This window comes from Struthio camelus, chromosome 3 (genome assembly GCF_040807025.1).
Source record: "Struthio camelus isolate bStrCam1 chromosome 3, bStrCam1.hap1, whole genome shotgun sequence".
NCBI lineage: Eukaryota > Metazoa > Chordata > Aves > Struthioniformes > Struthionidae > Struthio > Struthio camelus.
The window spans coordinates 80,626,814-80,651,113 of record NC_090944.1 but is presented as its reverse complement, the minus strand read 5'-3'; the positions used below and the strand labels follow the sequence as shown (position 1 = coordinate 80,651,113).

General features: G+C 36.5%; 1 protein-coding gene across 8 annotated transcripts in view; it reads right to left on the bottom strand.

Moving 5' to 3' along the window:
• SYNE1 (spectrin repeat containing nuclear envelope protein 1) overlaps positions 1-24,300 on the bottom strand; it is a 324,712-nt gene that overhangs the window by 202,049 nt on the left and 98,363 nt on the right. For all 8 annotated transcript variants that reach the window (XM_068938684.1, XM_068938685.1, XM_068938687.1 and 5 more), the window contains 16 exons: positions 23,349-23,445; positions 21,595-21,797; positions 17,291-17,455; positions 15,635-15,787; positions 14,978-15,121; positions 14,370-14,543; positions 12,430-12,588; positions 10,140-10,304; positions 9,396-9,530; positions 8,315-8,473; positions 7,767-7,975; positions 7,377-7,485; positions 5,961-6,125; positions 3,869-4,036; positions 1,877-2,053; positions 451-591 (listed from right to left, as the gene is read on the bottom strand). In XM_068938684.1, coding sequence (XP_068794785.1) covers positions 451-591; positions 1,877-2,053; positions 3,869-4,036; positions 5,961-6,125; positions 7,377-7,485; positions 7,767-7,975; positions 8,315-8,473; positions 9,396-9,530; positions 10,140-10,304; positions 12,430-12,588; positions 14,370-14,543; positions 14,978-15,121; positions 15,635-15,787; positions 17,291-17,455; positions 21,595-21,797; positions 23,349-23,445 — 2,523 coding nt within the window. The remainder of the gene's footprint in view (positions 1-450; positions 592-1,876; positions 2,054-3,868; positions 4,037-5,960; positions 6,126-7,376; positions 7,486-7,766; positions 7,976-8,314; positions 8,474-9,395; positions 9,531-10,139; positions 10,305-12,429; positions 12,589-14,369; positions 14,544-14,977; positions 15,122-15,634; positions 15,788-17,290; positions 17,456-21,594; positions 21,798-23,348; positions 23,446-24,300) is intronic.

Sequence of the window (24,300 nt, the reverse complement as noted above, 5' to 3'; positions counted from 1 at the left end):
TCTGGTATTAAGAGCAAGTGGTATGTTATGGTTAGTGTTCATACAGCAGAAGTCTATCCTCCTCCTGCTCCTACAGGCTAGAAGAGCACTAGTTCGAACAGATCATGATAAAGAGCACATGGGATGATGACACCATAGTGCTTGAGACTGTCTAGTTTATCAGTACAGATGTGATCTCATTGATCATAAAATAGGAAGGCCTCAGAATCATTTCACCCTCTATACAAGTGCTTCAGAGGCAGATTTGGGTAATTCTTCATGATCTTTTCGTAAAATAACTTTTTACCTCTAAATATGCAGTCTACGTAGTCTCCACTCTGATGGAGACTTACACAATTCGCAATGGCCTTAACAGGAAAGCCATGCAAAGACTGAAGGCAACATGCTTACTACATTTTAACATGCAAGGCAGAATGATAACAGAGCTCCTGTATTTCACACAGCGAATACCTTTGTTTGATCCAGTTCTGTGGAGAGGCTCTCTAAACTGCTAAAGTTTAAGATACGTTCAAGTGCAGAGCTTGCTTGATTAAGATATTTTACTACTGTTTCTTTGTCCCTTTCAAACTGCTCCCATTTATTTATTGTGACCTACAGAAAACAAAAGGAAAAGACAGCAAGAACAAAGCGAGTGGAAGAATTTCATTTTAAGTTACTAAAAAGGGAAAAAAGGAAGGACCTAACTTATAAAATACAGAAATTTCTCTTGAAATTCAGCCTACCCTACAGATAAAATTGTTATATGAGCCCAGTGAAAGAGATATTTTCTTTGAGTTTTCACTTTGATTGACATTGTCTTGTGTAGAAAAGGACTGTTCTCTCAGGTGCAGGTAATATTTAAATCTTATGTTGGTACAGCCTATAAAAATTCTGAAGTAATGACTGCAGATGGTTATGCTTACGGCTACAGGTATTCAAGAATTCCTTAAAAGGTTTTCAAGTTTTTTAATTAAATAAATTACAGTAAAATAGTAGGAAAAAAATGATACACGTAAGAATTTATTTGTTCTTTTTAGATACTATAAAATTTTGATTAATATATAGCATTTAATTACTTAGTCATCAGAATTTGGTCACCATAACAAAATATTTTCTTGACTCTGAAGTAAAGCAAGGCCCAAGCTAAAACTTCACATAGGGATTCCACTTCAGAAAAAAAATAGTTCTACCAAGAAACTCTTACATTTAAAAGTTCTTTGAGCTCCACTGATCATTTGGTTTTCATGTACTTTTACATGGGAAATAATTTTGATGACTTTAAACTTTCAAGCAAAGTGGTGGACATGCCCAATAACTGGATTACCATTCTGCTTAGAGAAAGGTAAAGGGCACTTCAGGTTTAGGTGCAAGAAGCTATAAATTATAATCCTAGTTCAGACAGTGATTTGTTATATAACCTGGGGCAAGCCATATAATTTCTCTGTGTCTTGTTTCTTCCTCCTCTTACTTTAGGATGATAGTAAGTACTCCACACAGTAGTTGTGAAGACTAAATTTTCACAGCTTTAAGTGTCATTACCCTAATATCCAGCCTAAAAGCTCTCACTAAAGGACAGTGTCACCTGTAAAGACCAGTGGTGACATGTTGTCCATCTAAAATTTAATTAACAGATGCCTTGTATGCAAATTCATAGTTAAAATATCTGCTATGACTGAAAACGTGAGAATTGTAAACAATTCCAAATAGAACGCTGGTTCTTTATTAATTAATAAGGTATCTAGCAGCTTCAAGAAGCTGTGATGGAGGTACTGATGATGAAAAATCTAACTAATATGATTCAGATTTTTTTTAATATAAACTCTTTTTTCTTTACTAAAAAAGAAAAAAAAGAAAAGGATAAAGCACAGGTTTTTATTTCTCTATACAAATGACCCACCTGTAATTGTTCTTCTCGTTTCTCCATTGTCTGCTGCATGTTCTCCAATGTTCCTTCCAACTTCTGTAAATCTTCCTGCATTGTGCTGGGCAGTCCACCTTCAATCTGCAACTGTTTAGCCTGGGAAATCTGCTGTTGCACATCTTCCCTCTTTGCCCGGATTCTCTTTGTCCTTTGCTAGAGGAATTCATTCAAACAGGAATGATACACAGTTACATGTTTCTTTTTAGCTCATTTGGGAAACTGGCACACAAGTTCTGCTTTCTGCATTTGAAGGAATATGTAAAGACACTAACAAACAAATGGATAAACTGCAGGAAGTATTCTGGGGAATATCATAAACTCATAGAATAGATGCCATGGAATCCAAAGGGTGTATGTACCCACAATGGCCATAGCACACAAATGGCATGGAAAGAGCGAAGATACAGCCATTCATCCAAAGCAGTATTTCAGAAAGCAGAAATTGCAACTACTGAGCAATTGCAAAAGTAGTCTCAAGTGTATGAGCTCCTCATGATCACCCTGGAAGCATCAGGGTCTGCTCGGCACTGTGAGGCACAGGCTGCAGCTTCATATTGTTCTAAGCATGGATTAGAGAGCACTAAGGGGATGTCCAAATTATATAACCCTTTCCTCAATACTTTTTGGTTTGCAGTACTATCAGAGCTCATGCGACTATATCCCCTGTCCTTTCCTAACACACCTGACCCATTGCCAGTCTTGCTAGGTAAGCTGACAGCTGCCAGGCCAGTTCTACCCTGGTTAACCTTGAGATCTTTAACAAAGTTTGTTTTCACCATACCAAACTATACCAAAACAGCAGAAGAGTCTGAACTCGGAGATAAATTAACTATTAATGCTACCTATCCTATGATGGATAAGGACTGCAGAGTATTAAAAGGCCATATAAGAACTGAAACATACACAACAATTTTTACAGACACAGAACACTTTAGATAAAACAGAAGACGTAGCACTGTCAGTTGGACAAGACATGTTTTACCTCATATAAATACAGATTAATACAGAACACTTACATAATGCCCAAACATTGACAGTAAATAATTCTTACTCAGCAGGCCTCAAAGTTAATCTCATATATTTGGGCTTAGAACCCAAGACTCTTACAGTATGCAACCCATATGATTTATTATTATTGTAATCTGTAGAAGTTTTGACCTATTATCCTTGCATAACTGGGCATCGCTTGCAAAGCTATCATAGTTTTCGCCGTCAGTCGGAACGCTGCAAACAGCCATGGTTTTGATTATGTACACAGATGTAACAATGGTTAAAAATAGAAACAGAATAAATTAAAATGTTGCCTCAAATTTATCTCTGGATTGCCTTCTTTTCCTTAGAGTAACCTAGGAACTACTGCTAGGGCAGTGACCAAACATTACCACAGTAAATAAACACTTCTTGCTCTACTCCCATATACTTGAGGACCATCTGTCACTGCAGTAGCTACCTAGAGGAACAGGTGAGGCTGGAGGTATGCCTCCCATTCAGCATTTAGAGTTGGGGCCACATCAAAACTGCTAGTGTGGAGAAGTTTCCAAAACTGGGACTGGGCCCTGGCCCAATTTATTAGGATCACATCTGACATCAATCTTTAAAAAAGGCATAAAGAGAGAGACTTCAGACTTGTACAATACATTTACACAAAATTTCAAGTAAATAGGGCCTGATTTTCATGCATTCTGCAACCCAAAACCCCTGTCTGAAGTAAACAGATATGCAATTAAAATTGAAGAAAGCTTATCTTTGAGTATTAATATTTAAAAGTGATTGGATACTTTTTTCTTTATAAGAAGTCAATACCAGGTCATGTAAGACGATTTCCATTATGACTCTTGCAAGCTTAAATACACAGAGCTGTGCTACTGGAAATAACACCCAAAACAAAATTTAGTAATTACATACATTCTACATTATTAAAAAAAAAAAGAAAGAAAAATCAAATGTGGACACGAGTAATCGCCCTACCTGATGATGAAGTAGTAGTTGCTGAGCTTGTAATAAGCTTTCTGTATCCAAGATCATCTCAGCCTCTGCTTGGGCTTCTTTAGAGTTGGTGATTAACTCTTCAATAGCACTCTTAACTTCTTCTTTGTACTGGACACAGTTTCCAACAGTGCCTAACATCTTTTCAATCTACAATTATGGATAACTGTAAATATTTCATTTTGAAGGGCACATGTACATTTGAAAGGCACATCTATATACCGAATATTTTTGTAACAAATGGTTTGTATTTAGATGATTTACTGTATTATATATCCTACATTCTTAGCATACACCTAACAATGTTGGAAGAATGACTACAGATTTAAAAATGTGACTGCGGAGACCTTCTGGTTTAGACACATTCCTCACTACATTGCCATATGGTAAAGGGCTGTCTATGACAGCCACTTACTGGTGACCATTTGGAAAAGAGATGCAGTCTTACCCTTGCAAGTTGACCCATCTTACAAAACACCTGCACTAAACTCACAAAAAATCTTGCTGCCTTTTAGACCTTCTAGAGCAATGCCCTGGTGAATGAGGAATATATTAAAATGCCCTATTACTATGGTCTTATGGCATACACAATCACAGTTTCAAGTTTTATAAAGGAAAAGGTATACTTATTCCTCACATCAGAAAGTTCCTCTCTCTTTGTATGATTCCACGAACTACTCATAGCTGGTTCTCAGATAAGGGATCTGTTCCTCAGACATTCCCTGTATTTTAGAGTTTGCATCACAAAGTAGTCAAGAAGTAAGGACCTATTTATTTATTTATTTATAGTCTAGATTCACTTTGGAGAGTCACATGCAAACATCTAACCTTTCCTCTCCAAAAAGAATTGCGGAAATCTGTAAATACACAGTGAGTCCTGCTCTAAATAGTCTCACCTATACGACTAAAAAGCTGTTAATTTAACTGTAAACCTTATTCAGACTTTTAAGAATCAGCAGTACCTTCACTATAGTATATAGTGGCATTTAGATTACACTTTTAGATTTGGAACAAGTTCAGATTCTATTTCTTATTTTCTTTTTGTATCTTTGGACACTTGTGCTCTCCTTACTTCTGCTTTTAGGAGAGAGAGAAAGCAAGTACTTTAATACAAGAAATAAAGCATTAAGTTTTTGCAGTCCCTTGGAAATCAGAACATCAGTTCCCACAACTTTCCAAATGTAGTTTCCACACCATGGAAGTTTAGAAAATCTTGATAAATTTACATGGAACTTTTTTACATTTGGAACAACTACAATGACAACTAAAGGTCTCCAAAAGAATCTACATTAACAATGGAATTTGAAGTCTGTATCCTGAATTATTTTTCAAATGGTGCTATTCAAGCTTTTAAGTGTAAGATGTTCTATGCTTCTCTTGATCTTTCTTTTCCACTGTGAAAACTGTGGAGCAGTAAATTCCCTGAGATTCCACAGATCTTGAAGGTTCAGTAGACTCTGAGAGGTTCTGCTTCTTATCAGCTAGAAACTTCCCACGATTCCAGCAGTTCCAGCATCTGGTTACCATTCCAACCTCAGACAATGACAGCCTTTTCCTGAAAATCTAGTACATGCCAGATAGCCTCAATTTGGAGAGCCATTGTGTCTATTATACTGGAGATTGCAATAGCTGAATCCTAATGATTTGAAACTACTTTACAGTAGCTCCTTTATTATTTCAGCTTAAAACATACATAAACCAAATTACAGCTTTAGCTGCAAAAGTAAAATCAAGTTCTATATCCACTAACCGATATCTACCACAATTTTGCCAATATTCACTAATAAATGATTTTAGAAAACTAATGTTACCCTTTGCTTCTAAAAATACAGACACTTTGATTTCAGAAACATTTATGCTTTCCAGCTCTGCAAAGATCCATTATCCTACTGCCAGTATTTTTGTCTGGCAGTCTTAAGGCTTTGGTACCCATGGAGTACAAATGGATCTTTTGTTGTTGAATGTTTGCAGTTTAATTAAAAACACACAGCAGGGAACTCATGCTTGTGAAACCATGATTGATGTCATTTCATATGGCACTGTAAATGGAGAGTTCTTGTCTCTTATACAGTACCTCAGCCAATGAATCTAGGAGTCCCTTGAAGTCACTGGAAAGCTTACAAAGCTCATCTTCTGTGTTTTTGGCCTCCAGATCAGGACATACTGCAGTCAGAACAGCAAGTCCAGATTTCAGCCAGCTGAGATTTTCTCCTTGCTTGCTAATATGTTGCCTAATTTCCTATAGAAGGATCAAAAAAGTATTTTCTTAAAATAAATATAATATAAGCAATGAGTAGCATTCACAGCATCAGTTCCCAGGTTAATAGTATAAACATTTTGCTTTCGGTATTATCTTGAAATACTAGAAATATAATATTTTTCTTTCTGCAGCCTCATCTGATTCCATTCCAATTAAGGACTAGGTTTTTTGCGTTCAACTCTACAGACTTTACAGGTCTGTCCTCAGACAATTGGTAGAATTTTTTTTTCTGACCAACCAGCATTTTCACCAATAAATATAAAGATGTAGAGTATATACCCTCTATATATTTTCCATATATTGATCAAATTCTTAATTCATTTACATCTCAAATGCTAACTTTCCTGAACAAAAAATTTCATATGGTATAAGGTTCTGTGTATTATTTTGTTTTTAAATAGGTGAAAACGGGAAAAAAAAGAGCTAACAGCTCTGTTATACCTTTGGGCCAGTGTGGGTGAGCAGCTGCCAGCAGGGAAACTATACGAGTAAATCAGACTTCCTGAAGCAGAAGCACCCATTAAGCTAGAGGCCTACCTGTTTTATCAAGGTCACCCCAGTTATGTTTCTCTGCACAGTTAGCAGTCACACCCTGCTAATGACTTTCACACAAACTTGTACAGTATGTGACTTTTTTTTTTTTTTTTTTTTTTTAAAAATGTCATGCACTAGAAGTAAAAATAGGCATAAGGGTCAAGGTAGGCCCCAAGCGACAATTAGTTTTATTCAATAATTTATTTAACCAAAAGACTGAATCTTCAACTATTCTATCATCCCTGTCAGTCACCAACGCAAAACTGAATTGTGGAATGTCTTGGCCTCCCCTATTATAGAAGATAAGTTTTATTGCAGAAGCTTTTCTTACATGTAAGGCAGTAACTTGACCCTCCAAAAATACTCATTCTGAATTTATGGCTTTTCCTTGCACAACTCTTTAACTGTGCATGCAGCAGGATTAGAGACAAGACTTTAACCTTCTAGTTCTGTATTATGGGTGTTCTGAACACACAGCTAAAGAGATCTGTCATTCTCTAAATCATTAAAAGCAGGAGATTCTGCCACACGCTGCTATGTGCACAACTTTCTTTTGGAAATGTATACAAGAACATAAGGAATCAGTAGAGCTTTATCTATAGTGTAAAACAGTTGCCCTACTTCATAATGCAATTATATCCAGGGCACAAGCAGCAATGACTGTAATTTTATTAAAAATATAAGCCAAGTGCTTACCCCCACAGCTGCTTCAAATTGCTTGTATCTGGCCGTATCATTGACAGTTTGCTTTATCTTCTTTATCTCTCTTTCTGTTGATGAAATCCAATTTGCCAATTCAGAAAATCTGAAATAAAATATCATACGATGCAAAGCAAGGAAAAAAGTTAGAAAAAATTTCCACCAAACTGTAACCTTTTAAATTTAAGCTAATAATTATAAACCCCCCAAAACCCACTGAGATTTGTGGAATTACTACATAAAGTATAGCTTTCTACTAGAAGTTATCAACAGAGTATTTATCATTCTTTATGGGGTTTTGAACTGTAATGAAATTCAGAGGAATGGACATGTATGATTTGCTATAGGCAACCATCTACCAGACCCAGCTAGCAAGTGAACTGACACCTGTTCTTATAGCCCTTCCACTTCTCAGAGCGCTCTGTTAGCTTCACATATGTGCTGTCAATCTGGGATTTAAGTTCCTTCAGAATTCTTCGGCTGCTTTCCAATGTAGCCCTCACTGGATCAGAAACTGGCAGTTTTTGACACAGTTCTTCAATCCGTTGTAGCCTTTTCTCACACAGCTGGTAGGATCCCTTGTCACCGAAGAACAACTGATGGAAGACAAAGCAAAAAAAAAAAAGCAACAATAATTTAAACAGGCAGAAATCACTAAGTGTTTGTGTATTTATGTGTGTGTGTACGTACATATATGTGTATATATATGTATGTATAGGGTATAAACTGTACTAAGCTCCCAGGTCATGCGTATCAGCACGAAAAGTTTAATTTCAAATCAATATCTTTCTTAAAGGCCCAAGGACTGATCTCATTTAGTTGCACACATAGCGTTTGGAGGGTTGAAAGTCAGTCACACCTTCCGTTTCTCTATCATTGAGTTTACATTCAAATATATTTCTGTAAATGACCACTTGGGGGCATATAATTCATACCATGTGCTCTTTGATCATCTTTTCGTTGCCTTCACTGGATAACACCTTGTTCTGTCGAGCTAGCTCAGCTTTACATTCCTCCACTGTGACCAGCAGTTTGCTTTTCTGCACTTCAATCTTCAAATGGATCAAATGATACGGGGCTTCTGTCTGAAGATCCTATATTCCCATAGAGGAAATAAACAAGCACAGAGATAAAACACTATACCCATTACCTCAGTGTGAAGTTACTACAAATAAGTTATATAATAACTGCTAATACAGAAAGCAAACCCTGTATATGCATGAATAGACAGGGTTTTCCCAGTATTCAGTTAAGGAAATAAAGTAATGCTTTATCGTAGAAGCTTTTCTTATATATAAGGCAGTATCTTATATCTGTTAGACTTAAGTCATAAATTCTTGGGGCCTAGAATATGTGTACATATGGCACAGTAAGTACAATGACATCTTGATTCTTGGCAGTATACCGAATAATTCCTCTGTAAAAATAATAAATTGTAATAGCTACATTCACGCTTGCTTCCAGAGGTTCCTGTTTGTGTGTCAATGAGAAGCCACTCATCCTTTACTCTAGCTTTGACCTGCAGCATGCTGTAGGAGGCAAAAATATTCCATAGCTTATGAGCAATCTTTGTTCAGTTGTTAAGAGTCCCCAGCAAAAGACACTACCTAAACTGAAAGCCTAATCTCCTACAACTTTGTCGGGTAACAGCAAGCACCCAACATCAGCATCAAGTAAGAAAAGCTAGTACCTATGCTCAAAAATATGTTTAGTGCAGGTATCATAATACTTGTACATGGCAGGGGGGAATATCATCTTTTTTTTTTTTTTTCCCCTCCATTTTTCCTGACCTTTGACTGCTTTACTTAGAGTGTTTTCAAAAGGTTATTTGTACTTGTCGACATATGTAATGTTGTAAAATATGTATTTTTTCCACTTGTACAAGAAGTAAAATAAGAAGAGGGATAAGTCATGTTTTTGTTGTTTTTTTTTTTGTATAGTCCACATATAGGTCATGCAAAAAACTTCCTGATTTAAGACTTGGGACTTCCAGAAACATCATTTGATGTCACTAACCTTCCACTGCCTATGGAGTTTCCTCACAGCTTCCTGCAGACTGTGCTGTTCTTGTTCAGGAAGGATGTCAGTGAGTTCATCGCAAGCTTTCAGGAAGGCATTTAGGACTCTCTGGTCCAACTGGTTAAAGAATTCCTGAGGTTGAAGCAGAGAGCAAGAAGGCCAAGTTGGTTACTGCTGATACGGTAACTTGCTAGCATGAAGTTCCCTAACACTTTAAGTTTCAAGGTTACTTCTACTGCACTGGAGGGAGCTGAAATTGAGTTAAAGAACTACTTCTATCTATTTTCAGTCGAGAAAATTAATGTATTCTTGGACACTCAGTCAATACCTGAGACGGCATTTTAAAGCAATAAGTTTCAAAACCATATGCTTAAGTAACAGTTACAATACAGACATGAATATTCATTCATCTGAAAACACAACCACGGATGAGTGAGCCTGCCAGAACGTAGACTGTTGTCCTTGCTCCAAAGGTTTTTCGACTGGGAAAATCGACCCTAATCTCTAGAGGGTTTCTCTGCACTTCCTGGTTGCTTACATTCCTCAATAAAAAAGGTGGTTTGGGTTTTGGAGGCTTTTCCCCCCTCCTTTTTTCAACGTTAACATTAGTTTGATCTGATCAATAAAATTTCTATATATAAGGTAAATCCAAGTCAATTGCAAAATTAAGGAGGCTTTTCACTTGAATAAAATAGTCATGCACTCAGAGTTTCCATGAGGAAGATGAGAGAATTTACTCACGCTATGTTTCCTGAGAAGTTCTTCAGGATTTCCTTTTTCTTTTAAGCAACAATGGGCAATCTGTATTACTTTCTCCAGTTCTGCTCTAGACTCCTCAAATTTCTTCATCAGACGGCTATTTGCTTCTATGTTTTTTCTCCAGTCACCAGCTTTCCTGACCATATTCTGAGTTATAAGCAAAGAACATGAGCTGGTACTTTTTTTGGTGATTTTTATTTGATGTCTCTTGCCATAATATTACATAAAAATGCGTTTGATGATTGGCATCACTCTTTCAAACATATGCAGTTCAGAACTGCTTCTCTTCTCCCTTTCATGCTCCCTGTTTCACAATTTTCAATACAAAGGCTCATGCTAATGTCATCCTTCACTGATCTAAAAACAGATATCCAGCTAGAGACGTCTGTGATATTTTCAAAATGCCTATGCCACTTGGCTAGTGCTTTCTTCCTGAAGCTGGCCTTCAAATGTAAAGCAGCTGGTATGGTTAGAAGCTTATCACTCGGTTTTTCCTTATAGCAGGCTACCTCCTCTCACGTGAACCTCTACTTAAAAAAAAAAAAAAAAAAAAGAAAACAAAGGTGATTTGACCAGTTCCATGCTACACGTCTTCTAACCTAGAGGAGGTTTGTACAACTATCACACTATTAGGCCAGATGTGCAAACAGGTAGAAGGCTGCTTAAAAGAAAGACAAAAAGTGTGCTCTATTTTCTACTCTGAAATCCTCTCCTTTTGGAGTATGAGTCACATCTCTTCATTTTTCTGTATTTTTTTTCTGTCTACCCAGGAGATAAATCGCATATGTATTAGCCAGTAGTCACAGCTAGATAAATAAATGAACAAACTAACCATGACACGTGAAAATCCCTACTAAGGCTTAGGACCTGGTATCCTAAAGACATTAAGTATATAAAGATATTAAAATACATTTAAAAATATAAAATTATATATATACACCCAATATATTACGCATTTTAATATACTCTATACATAACACATACACTCTCTCTACACAGTTTATACATATACAATTTATATGTGTGCATATATAAATTCTGCCACTCAAAAAGCACCAATTCACCTGCAGCAAGGTAATTCCAACACTACTTACCAACAACATGCTTTACTACTCTCACTGCTTACTAATTCCAGTTTAAGAAATTGCGATGCTTTTATCCAATAAGCTAATCAAATATGTGGTTCTCAATTTAAATATCTTGCTAAACTTTTTTAAAGTTTCCAGATAAACTTCTGCATAAAAATATAATTAAATAGAAATGCACTCTTCTCAGGAGAAAAGCCCAGTTTCCAGATCCATAAATAGTTTAAGTAGGGCTATGCCACATTAAGTAGGTTTACTTTCTAACATAAAGAGAGATAAATTACCATCCATCTTTATGGCAAAGGAATTAATTAATGCCCCAAATGGCAAATTGATCAAGCTACTGCTGTAATCATGAATATAACTTAAATAAACCATTTCTAAATGACAAATGAAAAAAAATCCTGAACTAAAAACTATATATTTTCCAATAGAACCCAGAAAGTGGAATAAAAATTTTGAAATCTCCTGATGTTTTTCAGAGATACCTGTTTGCTGGCTTTCTGTAGTTTAAAATTCAGTGTCGATGGCCTTACACTGAACAATAATTGCCTGAAAATTAATGTAATTGAATCAAAAGTCTGAACTGAGATAGTAGTGTTTATTTTCATGCTAGACTTTAGCTTAATAGCACCCAAAACATCAATATTTCTAATAATAAAATAGAATTCTACAGGTAAGGGGGATTCTAGCCCAAAGGATGTATTTTCACATTAACAAATATAGATACATATTTGTAAATTTCTATATTCACACTCCATTGCATTTCCCAAAGAAATGCAAAATCCAGCAATATTAGCATTTACAAAAGTTTCCGTCTTCCATGCTTTGTGCGAAAGGTGATGCATGGGACGATGGGAGTAAATAATTAGCCAAGATAAGAAAGTTAGGGGGGGAGAAAGTGGTGCGGTCCTAATGTTTGGGTCATCTCAGGTTCCTCGCTCAAAAGGGCCATGATATGTGGTAGTTCTCCTCAAATACTAGGTTCCCCGAGAAGTACGCTTCCCTCAAGATAACTACATGGAGAAGACCCTAACTTCCCTGACCACTTGTTACCTATTACAGACAAGCCTTTCAAGAACAAGTTGACACCAGGAAGGAGAGCGATTAAACAGGGATGCAGTAGAATGAATAAGATGTGTATGAACAATATTTCAAAAATATGTACCAAGATATGACATAATTACCTGAAAAGTGATCTGAATCTGTGTAACTTTCTTCTGAAATGTCAATTGATGGAAATGCTGTAATACTTCACTCGAAGCCACACACTGCAGAACACTCTGACTATTTCTCTCAACCAGGGACAAAGCTTTCTTGCAGTTTTCTTGATAAGCTACCAAATCCTGAAAGAAAGAAACATATATCCACCCTGGCCAGGAACAAAGGAAAGAAAAGTTTGGCAAAATAACAGGAAGGTATTTTTTTGACATTAAGAACAAAAGGGACATGGTCAAAATGCCATGAAAAACAGACTACATGAAACACTAGAGGGAGTAACACAGACCACAACTTTCTCCTAGTAGGCAGGGTCCTGTACTCAAATAAAGCTCTAGTTATCTGTATAAAAAAAACAAAACAAAAATAGACCTGTACCCAAACCTTTTAGGTAGCTTCAGAAAATGTAGGTGGATACATAATTCTGCGATTTAATTTTTATGAGATGTCTATATTTACTTTGTAATTGTAAACAGAAAGCAATTAAAAGAGACATAAAAGTGACAGCTCTCAGTACCTCGTTAAGATGTTAACCCTTCCTGCTTTTCAACAAGCTAACCTTTCAAGTGAGCTATTGGAATTTAAATGTCATTTATAATGACATTTAAACAATAAATAATAGAGAACTTAATAATAGGAATTATACTTAGAGAAAAAAGGATAATGGGGGGGGGGGGGGGAAACCACATACTCCATGAATTTTCACAGCCTAGAAAAAGATTTAAAAAATTCAGTCACAAGGAAACTGCTTTGCTATTGAAGAAACACTGCATTCCACAAAACAAATCTCTATTTACTATCTATTCAGCAGAAGTCAGCACCCTCCAAATAACTGAGGAGATTTCAGTGCCTTGGTTAGCAAATCCATCCAGAAGAAACATTCATTTTATTATGGTAGTCTGGGGCACGGCAACTGTCAGGAACACAGGAAAGGAGTATTCTCATGAACGGATCCTTAAGCTGCAGATTATAAACACCAGCTGAATCACGTGTCCAAAGAGAAGAGGATTTGATCATGAAGGTAACTGGACTGGCTTGATTGAACAGTCAAGCTCACCAGATGACTTTTTTCCCCCAAACAGAATCAAAGCTTGAAATCACTCTAGGAGAATGAGACCCTTTTTGCTGAATTATTGAGCCAATCTCCAGAGTCATTATAGGTTTGAAATAATTTATATTAGGTTGGTTTTCTTCCCCCATATACTAATTAAATCCATTAGCTCCAATCATTTTTTCTAACAACTTTCTTTAAATGGCTTTGAAAAACTCTAGCCTCCCATTGACAATCCATTTAATTATATTATCTGTCAAAACCAATATGAAACTCTAATGAAAGGCATGCATAAATTTTGAGGAAGTATTACTAGGCGGAGTACTGCACATACACAAAGAAAAACAATGATCCACATGATAAAACCCCCAATCCCCATATTTTCACTTGTTTTACAAAGTGAGTTCTCCTGACTAGTCTTTTATTGGCTAGGTAAAATGTTAAAGTTCCATTACAATGCATTTATGTTGAATGGTTGTTTTAAAATGAGCTACTACCAGACTTTTCAGAAGTTTCCATAAATGTTCAAGGATCAGGGAATTTCCTGATCACTTTATTTCATTTTCTTAATGAAAAATCTAATGTATTTCTAACACATCAGCCTAATTTCCACTGGAGATAAAAATAAACAAATAAATAAAAGCTCTCATATTTACTTCTTGGATTGAAAACCTGGGCACTGGGAAGGGATATAAGTTTCAACTTTTACTTATGCCTAGCTAACTTTAAGATTGGTTACGTTTTGTTATCTGGATATGAAGAAACATTTGCTCACATTACTGAATTGCAGTCAACATTCCTAGAAACCTATAAGACCTCAGAGGCAGAAAATCTTTGTAAGATGTTCTCTAAACTTACCTGGGCTTTTTGTTTAAGAACAGTTGTAGGCTGTGCTTCAGGATCCAGAATAGAAATTATTTCATTCACTTTTTCGAGAGATTCATAAAAATGTGTGATTTGCTTCTCCAGTTCTTCCAGCGGAGACAGCAGATGCTGGCATTCATACAGCAGGGCACAGCAATATTCCTTAACCTTTTTGCCATTTGAAAGAAAAACAATTATTTAAAAAGTAATAAAATGCAATAAATAGCAGGTTCTTCTGAATGTGGGTTTACATAGTATCTGCCTGCCTCTTTTAAGATAGATCAATCCCGATTCTGTAATACCTCAAGAAAAGAATATTAAATTTAAGCATGATAAAGTCTACAAGCAGCAACACTTTCCCTACCCTGAATTCAATCCATAGCTACTATAACCATATATTTGCTCAAATGCACATATATGGTGTGGAAACTTACTAATTAAGCCCACCTCAGCAGAGCTAACCCAGGAAAGACACTATTTTATTAAGCTCTCTACGTTTGGATCTTACAGGGCACTTTTACATATGTTTCCAGCTTAAGCCCAACTTTAATTAGTAGTTAAAGAGTCAACAAGGGTGTGTAGTAGAAAAGGTATTCTGCAACCTTGCTCAGCTGCTCTTTGATTCTTGTCAAAGTTGCAAGCATTTCATTTGCTTCTTCTTGGGAAACTTCCTTTGTAACAAGCTGTGCTGTCCTTGCAATCATTTTGTACTGAGCTTCCATCACAGGCAATTTCTGTTTAATATTCTGAAACAAATATTTCCAACAATAACATTTTTAAAGATATATGTTATATATCCTAATAATCAATTTTTTTCATTGTTGAGTTTAGTGAAGGCTGGACCAGGCTCCAAATGCATTTTACATATGCTGTATATATACAAACACACATGTATGCATACATACACAAGTATATATGCGTGTGTATACATACGTGTGTGTGTATGTATGTGTGTCGGGGTGTGTGTATTTTGTGCCAAAAGGTACCAGTGAGCTCATCTGAATGTGATTTGAAACTACATAGAAAGAAATATCCAGTGGGACATTGACATTGTGTTCTGGAAGTGTGCTCCAGAAACGTCACTCACAGATGTAACTATTTACATCAGCTATAGCAGAAATTAAAAAACATCACTGGTTAAAAAAATAGCAATAATGGAAATGTATACAAAATAATCTTATGCTCCACCCTCCAAATTAAATAGTTAAATATTTCTCTCTTATGAATGGGAAAGTAAGGAATGCAAGAAAGAAACTTACTTCTAAATCTTGTACAAACGTCTTGACATCTAGAAAGGACACTTCTACAGGCACTGAAAATTTTCTATTGCTTCCATCAACAAAAGCTGTCAAATGGACAACACCATCCAGGTATTCCTTCCTCATTTTGTCCAGTTCATCTGCCCGAGCATACTAAGTAAATGTAAAGTAAAATGAAACAAACAAACAAACAACAAAAAAACCAAACTCCAAAGTGAGAAATGTGGCAACTGCATAATTACTTAAGACTATTGGTATACCTTCAGAGCAACTGTTTGCTAGAAAAATTGTGATGAATAAAATACAAAATAATGGAAACTGATCTTCTAAACTAAAGGTCTGCATTATTTTTAATAGTACTGATATTGAAAATAAATCTAAAAATGTCACCCCCTAAACTTCATTCATAGAACAAAGGTGAAACATTTTTTGAAGTCTAGACCATTCTGAGAACCTCACACTCCCATTTCTTTCTAATCTAGAATCAACATCCTAATTCATTTCTCATCACCTACAGTATTAATTTTGAAAATACGTCAAGGAGAATCGAACATGGAAAGCCTAGAAAAGCTGACAGAAAAGGGAAGCGTCAGAAAAAGAACTGCTGGCTGAAGGAAGGATAAACACAGGACGTGTTAGAAGGCAGAGAGGAGCTGTATGAAGGAAATGACGAAAGACCGGTGAGGAACGCTGCCAAGACAGCATGTGAAAGAAGCTGCACTAATAAGGGAAGAGATATATTTATATTCTGGGCATTACAGTTTCCACAGTGAATCACCCTAAATGACATCAGCAAATAAAGCTTGAGAATATTCTAATCAATAGTTTAGAAAAGTTAGAATAAAAAAAAAAAAAGGATAATCATTGTTTGGTTTTCCATGTAACTTCTTGACTACAATGGAAATAATCAGGTCAGTAAAGAAAAAAGGTTCAGCATCTTCAAATACTTAACTGCTATTTTAAAGTCACTGACAGAAGAAAATGCTGTCAGATATACGACACCAGCAAAAATATTTTCTGATGTGTTTATGAGATATGAAATACTTTTGCATAGTTTTAATCCACATCCTCTCTCTGCTTTCTAATGAGCATATAAAAATATTTCTTTTCAAATCAGTTGAACCTCTTTCATGAGGAAAAGGGTTGTTTTTCCATTTACTACGTGCCCCTCCTGGTACACAAGATAAAAGTAAAGTCAGACTGTTTTGGGGAATACGTTTTGATAATTAATTAGCATTGCATATGCTGTTTCAGTACAGTTAGTGAGTGCAACTTTCATTAAAGAGCATTACGATATATTCACTTTCACTATTTAACTTCATAGAGCTTACATTAAAAGTAGCTATCTAAAATAATCCTTTTTAAAAAGAACAGTAAAGAACATGCATTAATATTCTTTGGATTAAGACAGGCAACTGTAAAGAACTACTGGTTATGCTAGCTCCAAATGTCAAAAAATTTCCATATAATCAAAAAAAAAAAAAGGCAAAAAAAGCCAACAGTAACAGACTGCTGTCAAGAATTGATTTCTAATTCAAATAATTATGAACAGTTAGGCACCTTCATCCCATAATCCTGTTAGCAGGGCAAATCTTAGGTAGCCTTGCTTGCAGAAATGGCAAAGTAACTATTTAAAAGAGTAACAAAAACACATACTTGCTTAACTTGCATAAACAATTCCCTCCATCTTCCATTTAGTAACAGAAGTTGCTGCTTAAGGTCTCTGGAAATGGTCTCATCACATGTTTCAATTAGAAAATTACCAGCATCATTCATGGCTGTATGCTGTTGGATCCAAAGAGGTAAATGCCGGAAAAAATCCTGAAGAATAAAACGAAACCATCTCTCCTGATCCTTTGCAAAAAGTCATTAGCTTAAACCACATTAAAATTAAGTCACCATTGGATGCTTGATAAAACTCTTTGAATAATTATCTTCTGAAACACTTCATATTGGGTATACCAGAGCAGGATTTTAAAGTCTGTGAACATAACCTACTGAATTAAAAATTTTCACCATTTTACTCATATCTCATTTTACTCCAGTGAATAGCTTCAGTTAAATGAATGGAACTCCTCCTGAACAGAAAGGAGTTGATCTGTAATGGGAAACATTGTTAGGGTTCATCTTATTTCTGTCTTGTACTGACTTAGCATGGACTGATAGTAACCTGGAGCATGTACAGATCATAGAGATCCTTCCCCTTCCGTGAACCACGTGCAGCTTACCAACACCTGATGCTCCAGGAGACCTGGCCAGACTGGAGCGTCATGGCTGCTCCTCCTATCTCGGAGTAGGTGAGTGGTAAAGGGAAATGGATGGCTGTCACTGATTTTCCCCGTTCTAGAGAGACACCCTAAACAGCAAAGCCATTGTGAAATGCTTGTGTGCATCTTGTAGGAAGGTTCGCACAGAGGAATTGTGAAGACAAAGGCTAACTGCCTCCCTTCTACATTCCTCCTTTCTGCTTGCCAAGAGCCCAGCAAACTGGTCCTAAGACAAGTATCTCCAGGCACTAAGGCTACAGCAGCAAACTGAACAGGACTCAATCACTGTCCCACGACTGTCCACATTTAATTGTTGATCCATCCTCTGGTATGGTTTCGGCTTGTGCCAGCCACCCTTCTTCCAGAAAACGCACAGTTGGATGGAGAGCACAGGGCAAGTATCGCTCCAAATAGACTGAATCAATGAGGTCACCTTCTTCTGAGGAAGAAATAGAGTAGCCACAGGGACACAAACTGAACCATGCCACTTTGTCCTCAGGACCAAAGAATGGGCACTGACCCATTTTATTTATGGCTATAGATCTACATATTAATTCCAGTACTGCTCATCTGACAGTGACAGTCATACTCTGCTCAGGGATAGATGCAAGAAAGCCTAATCCAACTGTACTGTCAGCCGTCTCAAGTTTCCAAGCTACAGCTCTGAAACTTTACAGTTCATACATGTCTGAACTTGCCCATACGTACAAACATTTCTGATACAGGCAAAAAGAAAATGTCAAATGGATATATACTGTTTAAACCTGTGGAGGAGAGAACTGAGTAACTAAAATTCCTAAAGCTGAGACAGGTAAAGAGTACAGGTGCTCTGTACAAATGTACCAGTGAGTAAGCTTCATCTTTTAGCAGATTAAACGTTTGAATCTTCTTCCACTTGTAGTGGAGCACAGACTTTTGTTGTGCTCGAGACAGCAATGCTGAACTATCTAGAAATGCCAAAGAGCACTGCAGATACATCATATTCATGCTTCCTTATAATCTTGTTTTCCTGCCGGGCACGCTGAAAGGAAAATTAAAATAGCTGTCTACTGTACTGTTTGCAAGTACAACTAAAACAAACTACTACTCAACCTGGAGCTAGTCTGTCCTCCACTGCTCAGCCTTACTAGAGATCAAGAAGGAATGAGCACACCCAGTAAACTACTTGAGTCCTTGTTCCTGCATGCTTATCCCCACAAACTATCGCTTTCCTCAGACCCTACTGGGAAGTGTCTCCACTTCAGGAGCCAGCCTAGAGCATGTGCTAAACTTGGGTGAGATTGGGATGGCACAGTGGCAGCACACATCAGTCCCTATCATCCAATCAATTAAAACAACGTAACTTTATTAGAGCTATCTCCATATGAAAACTAGGAGCACCCTGATATGCTTCGGATAAAGCTGCTGGGGAAAGGCGCTGCTGTATGGCCTGGTTACAGGGAGGTTGTGATGGGAAGTGCTTATGAGGCACCGCTAGTAAACAAGGGAGCTATAGAGTGATTGTCTTGTTTGCTGATATATTTCTCTGCCGTTAAATTTCACATTTTTACGGAGAGAAATCCAATTGCAGCTTCACAATAGGGCTTCTGAAAGCAGAGAAATCAATGAGAAAGCTAACAGACCAGTTTACTTTTGCAAATAGAACAGCAGTACACTTACTGGTTTTGAAATCATACTGAGATAATGAATGAATGGAAAGAGGAAGAAAGCACAATGGCACAGTATGGAGCTATTATGGTCTATGTCTAGGATAGAATACAATGCTTTTGAGTGATGCAGCTAAGGGCATGGTTTGCAAATGAGCACCAATGAAATTTTTATATCATGCTGCTGACATATCTGTGGCTTTAGAAAACAACTACTGGAAATATTTAAATGAGTTTTATGCCACATTCCATGCAATAGTTACCATATTTCACTTGGGAGTCCAGCTGCTTCAGCTGGTATCTATACAGCTATTAACTGTACAAACCAATATATTATAAGAAATACTTTTTTTAAAAAAATAACCAAATGTTAAAACCATTAAATCAGTAGAATCATCCTTGGAACTGTCCAAAAATATCTTACTTCTGTGGAGTTCTAGATTCAATATTAGAAGTACTTTTAAAAATAGGTATCTCAGTGTAGAGGTGGATTTTGCTACGTCTTAGTAACATGTCAACAGTTTTTGAGACAATGTAATGTTAAGAAGAAATTAGCATTTCAGGAATAGTAATGTTTTCATGTCTAAGGTTTTCAGCAAGGCTATTTAAAAATGTTCAGACAGCAGAAAGGTTGCAAGTAGTCAGATGCACTTTCACACAGCTGCTCCAAAAATCTGTTTAAAGGTAAAGTTACAAAATTGATCAGAGAAGAATATACTTTTTTACTTAATTCATACACAAGGATAAAAGAATATTTCATTACCAACCGTATTAGATGAGCCATCCTTCTTGCTCACTAATAATAACTTTTCATATTTATAGTATGCCAGACTATTGAATTCTTTTGATAGGTTTATTTTTATTTAAAAAGTGTATTCTCCTACATCAATTCAAATTACCAAATGTCACACCCCAAATTATACTGCCCTATCAGGTAACATGCAATGGTCTTTCCTGAACTGGTATCAGTTTGACATCTTGTGACCTATGAAAACCAGAAGTGAAAATTGTCTACTGGCACCTAGTCCCAAAGTAATAGCTATTACGTTGCATCATTAATCAGGTCAATTTGGGTCATTACTGAAGTTTCACAAACATAAGTCTTACTGCTTACTTTAGAGTACTCTAAAGTACTCTAATATCAGAACATAATACAACAGCAAAACAATCTTTATGATTGCTGGTCCTCAAAACAAACTCTCTGAAACACTTCTAAAACACCAGGAGAAATGTGTTAATTACTTGCCCATCAAATGTAACTCAACACATACAGACAATGTTGTCTTGTGAAGGCAATTAATATATAGAAAGCCATCATCTGTATGATAAAAAAAAATCATCAGTGGAAAAAATAATTGGTTTAAACGTCTTCACACATAGCGTATGACCGTGCAGTTTGGTGTTAAGAGCTGTATTTGCCTTTGTTTTGAGTGGAGTATGTAACAATGCTACCTGTGAGCAACGCTGCTGTCCTGAATTTGTGTCAAAGATGCCTCTAACCATGTCCTCACAGATGACACTTTCCTTCTTTGCCTGTATATTTAAAAATATTTGTTCACACTATATATACAAACCTTGAACTACCTAAAAAGAATGTAGACATTCTGCCTGAAACTGAAAAATATTCTGAGTAATGAGATAAGGATTTAAAGATATCCATTTGATGGATAAATCACAAAATCACAGAATCACAGAATTTAGGTTGGAAGGGACCTCTGGAGATCATCTCGTCCAACCTCCCTGCTCAAGCAGGGTCACCTAGAGCATATTCTCCAGGATCGCATCCAGACGGGTTCTGAATATCTCCAGCGAAGGAGACTCCACTACCTCTCTGGGCAACCTGTTCCAATGCTCTGTCACCCTCACAGTGAAGAAGTTTTTTCTCAGGTTTAGGTGGAACTTCCTGTGTTCCTGTGATCCACTCAAGAGTCTCACCCTGAGCCCTCACCCTCTTCTATGACATTTTGTAAAACAAAGCAAAACTCAAAACACTTCACATATTTCATAACTTACAAAATAGCCAGAAATAGATGCTGTTATTCCATACCTTTTTAGACTGTTCAGGCTGATTCAACATTTTTTCAGCATCCTCCAGCCAGGCCTGTAGACTTGCAACAGTGCTGCTGTATCTGTCCCAATTAGCAATTACCTCTTCCAACATGCTTCTTACGCTTCTCACCTCTACCGAGAGGTTCCTCCATTGTGCTGTTGTTTCGTTCATGAATTTCATCACATTCTCAACTTCTTCCACTGAGATACAAAAGACATGTTGATTGTTTATGTTCATTATTTTAATTTTTGCAAAGCTTTATTTTATGCTATGCTTATCCATTCCCATGTATTTCCATCTATTTCAGTAGGTTTTTATATACATATGCTCAGTTCATAACCTAATTTTACTGCAAAATTAGGGCTGAGAAATTAAACCTGTATTCTAAAGACTAAGGATAAGCAGATAAAAATGAGCGCAACATTAATGCGGTCACACTGCACATTCAGTGTGGTGTTCATGTGTAATCAGCAGCAGAAAAAAGCAAGAGAAAGTTTCCCTAAAAGCAGAGAATATTATAAATGTGTAATATACAAACACATATTATGGCTGCATTCAATTGTACTGAAATTCTGATAATCCTTATACTGAGTTTAAAACCAAACTTCTGCTATGTTTTGACATTTACTTTTTAATATTTTCCTCAATGCAATAAAGGTACAAGTGTGTCTCCACTCCGGAAGAAAAGGGTGGGTGGGTGGGGGGGAAGCCCACACAAAACAAATCTTGAGACTTCCTTAGTAAAGCATTCAAAATACTGACCTTTTAACAAATTAGTTTCTAGCCAGGGTGTCTTTAATTGGCATTGCTGTTTCTGAATTCATATGAATGAATATCTGTTCTTTAGAAAATTATTTGACATTGGATTTTTTTTTTCCTAATACCATGGGGTAAATCTATTAACTTTACATTTTGTAAGAATAGCTAGTCACAAATGTTTACTTTTATAAAATTTGAGTCGAGTGTCACCATCAACAAAAAAAGATATCAATTCTCTCTCCACCTCTGCTAACCATTCTATCAGCCACAGCAACCCTCCATAGATATTACTGTGTTGTTATCTCACTGGATATTAAAATGATCTTATATTTGTAACAAACTAGGTCAAACATTGCCCTCACATGTTCTCACTGAACCCAGCAGCGCTGTTCAGGAATTACAGAAGGCAGCTGTTGAATTAGCTAGGCGTTTTTCACACATCCATCCGTACTTCACGTATCATGTGGGTCACTTTTATAAGTTTTTAAAGATAATGAAGAACCTGTAATAAAGTAGGGGGTACTTTCGCTCCACAACAATACTGGGACCAACTCTCTGGCTGTCTTTCTAGTATAGCAAGCAGTGTCAGGGAGCACACCCAGGAGCCAGAACAATACCTTCTCACCTCCTAACTTGGTCTCTACCCACTTTTGGCCCAGATCTTCCACACGCTCTGAACCAAATCCTGGGCATGATTCAGAAGTAGGCAGGGACCGTAGACGTTTCCCAGTAGGAAGTTTGATTATGACCACCCTCTTCTGGAAGGTAAGAAAGCTTAACAGCAGGAAGGCAGGCTGTTCTGCACCAGCTAACCTCAGGCTAGAGGTAACATGAAATTACACTACTGGAGGTGTAGTCCCTCTGGTGGACCACAGCTGCTTTCCAGCTGTACTGCAGGGATGCAATAGACACTAAGAGATCTTTTTAGAGGATGTTTACGTCTGAAGAGATTAAAATGGTGTCCCCATGACAACAGAAACACTGGTATTTACCTGAGCCATTTGCTTTGGCATACATTTCAGCTGCTTTCTTCAAGATTTGATATGTAACTTCATACTGCTCAAAGAATTTACTGTTTTCAATAACAGACTGAAAAGAAGAAAAAATATTACAAATGAGAACATAAAGATATGTATTAAGAATAACAATAATTTCACTGAAATTAAATTATATCAGGACAGTAATGATATTCTTAAACTTCACCATTCCTCCATTCATTTATTAGAACAATATCCAAATTTCACCATTCCAAATTAATGGTCGAGCACAGCCTCCCCTCATAAATTCAGCTTATTTTCTTGGCAGTCTGCTAGTTGCTTGCCTTGCTGGAACTCATAGTACATGATAATTTAAATGCACATAAACCAAACAGCTAAGTTAAAAATTATTCCTGTACTGAAAGCAAACTGGAATCATTTTAACAAAAAGAAATTTTCCTCTGTGTAGGTCACTACACAAAATTTAAATCCTCTTAAGCTTTAAAAATTGCTCTTTTGCAGAAAGGCAGATTTCAGTTTATCTACTACACAGCATTGACAACTCTATTTTTGTAATGTTTCGGAAAGAAACATTGATTACATTAAATGTCTGTATTATTATATCTCTATATTACGCAAGTATCTTGCACTACCACTGCTTTGAAGAGAGAGAAAAAAAATGTTTTTTTTGCTGGGCTTTCAAATTGTCTTACTTAAGGTACTTACATGGAGCTTTGGAATGCTTTTGCAACTTATGCAACTGCTCACACTTCCCCAGTTACAGTCATACAAATTTGAGATGAGTACATCTCAGGTATGTCTACACAAGCTTTGGAATATCAGAGTAGACAGACTTCTATGTGTACTAGTGCCATCTTGGTATAACAGAGTTGCAAATGAGTCCAAAATTCAACGTGCTTGGCAGAGAAGAATAAACTTTGTGTATTCATCAAACCACATGAAAAAA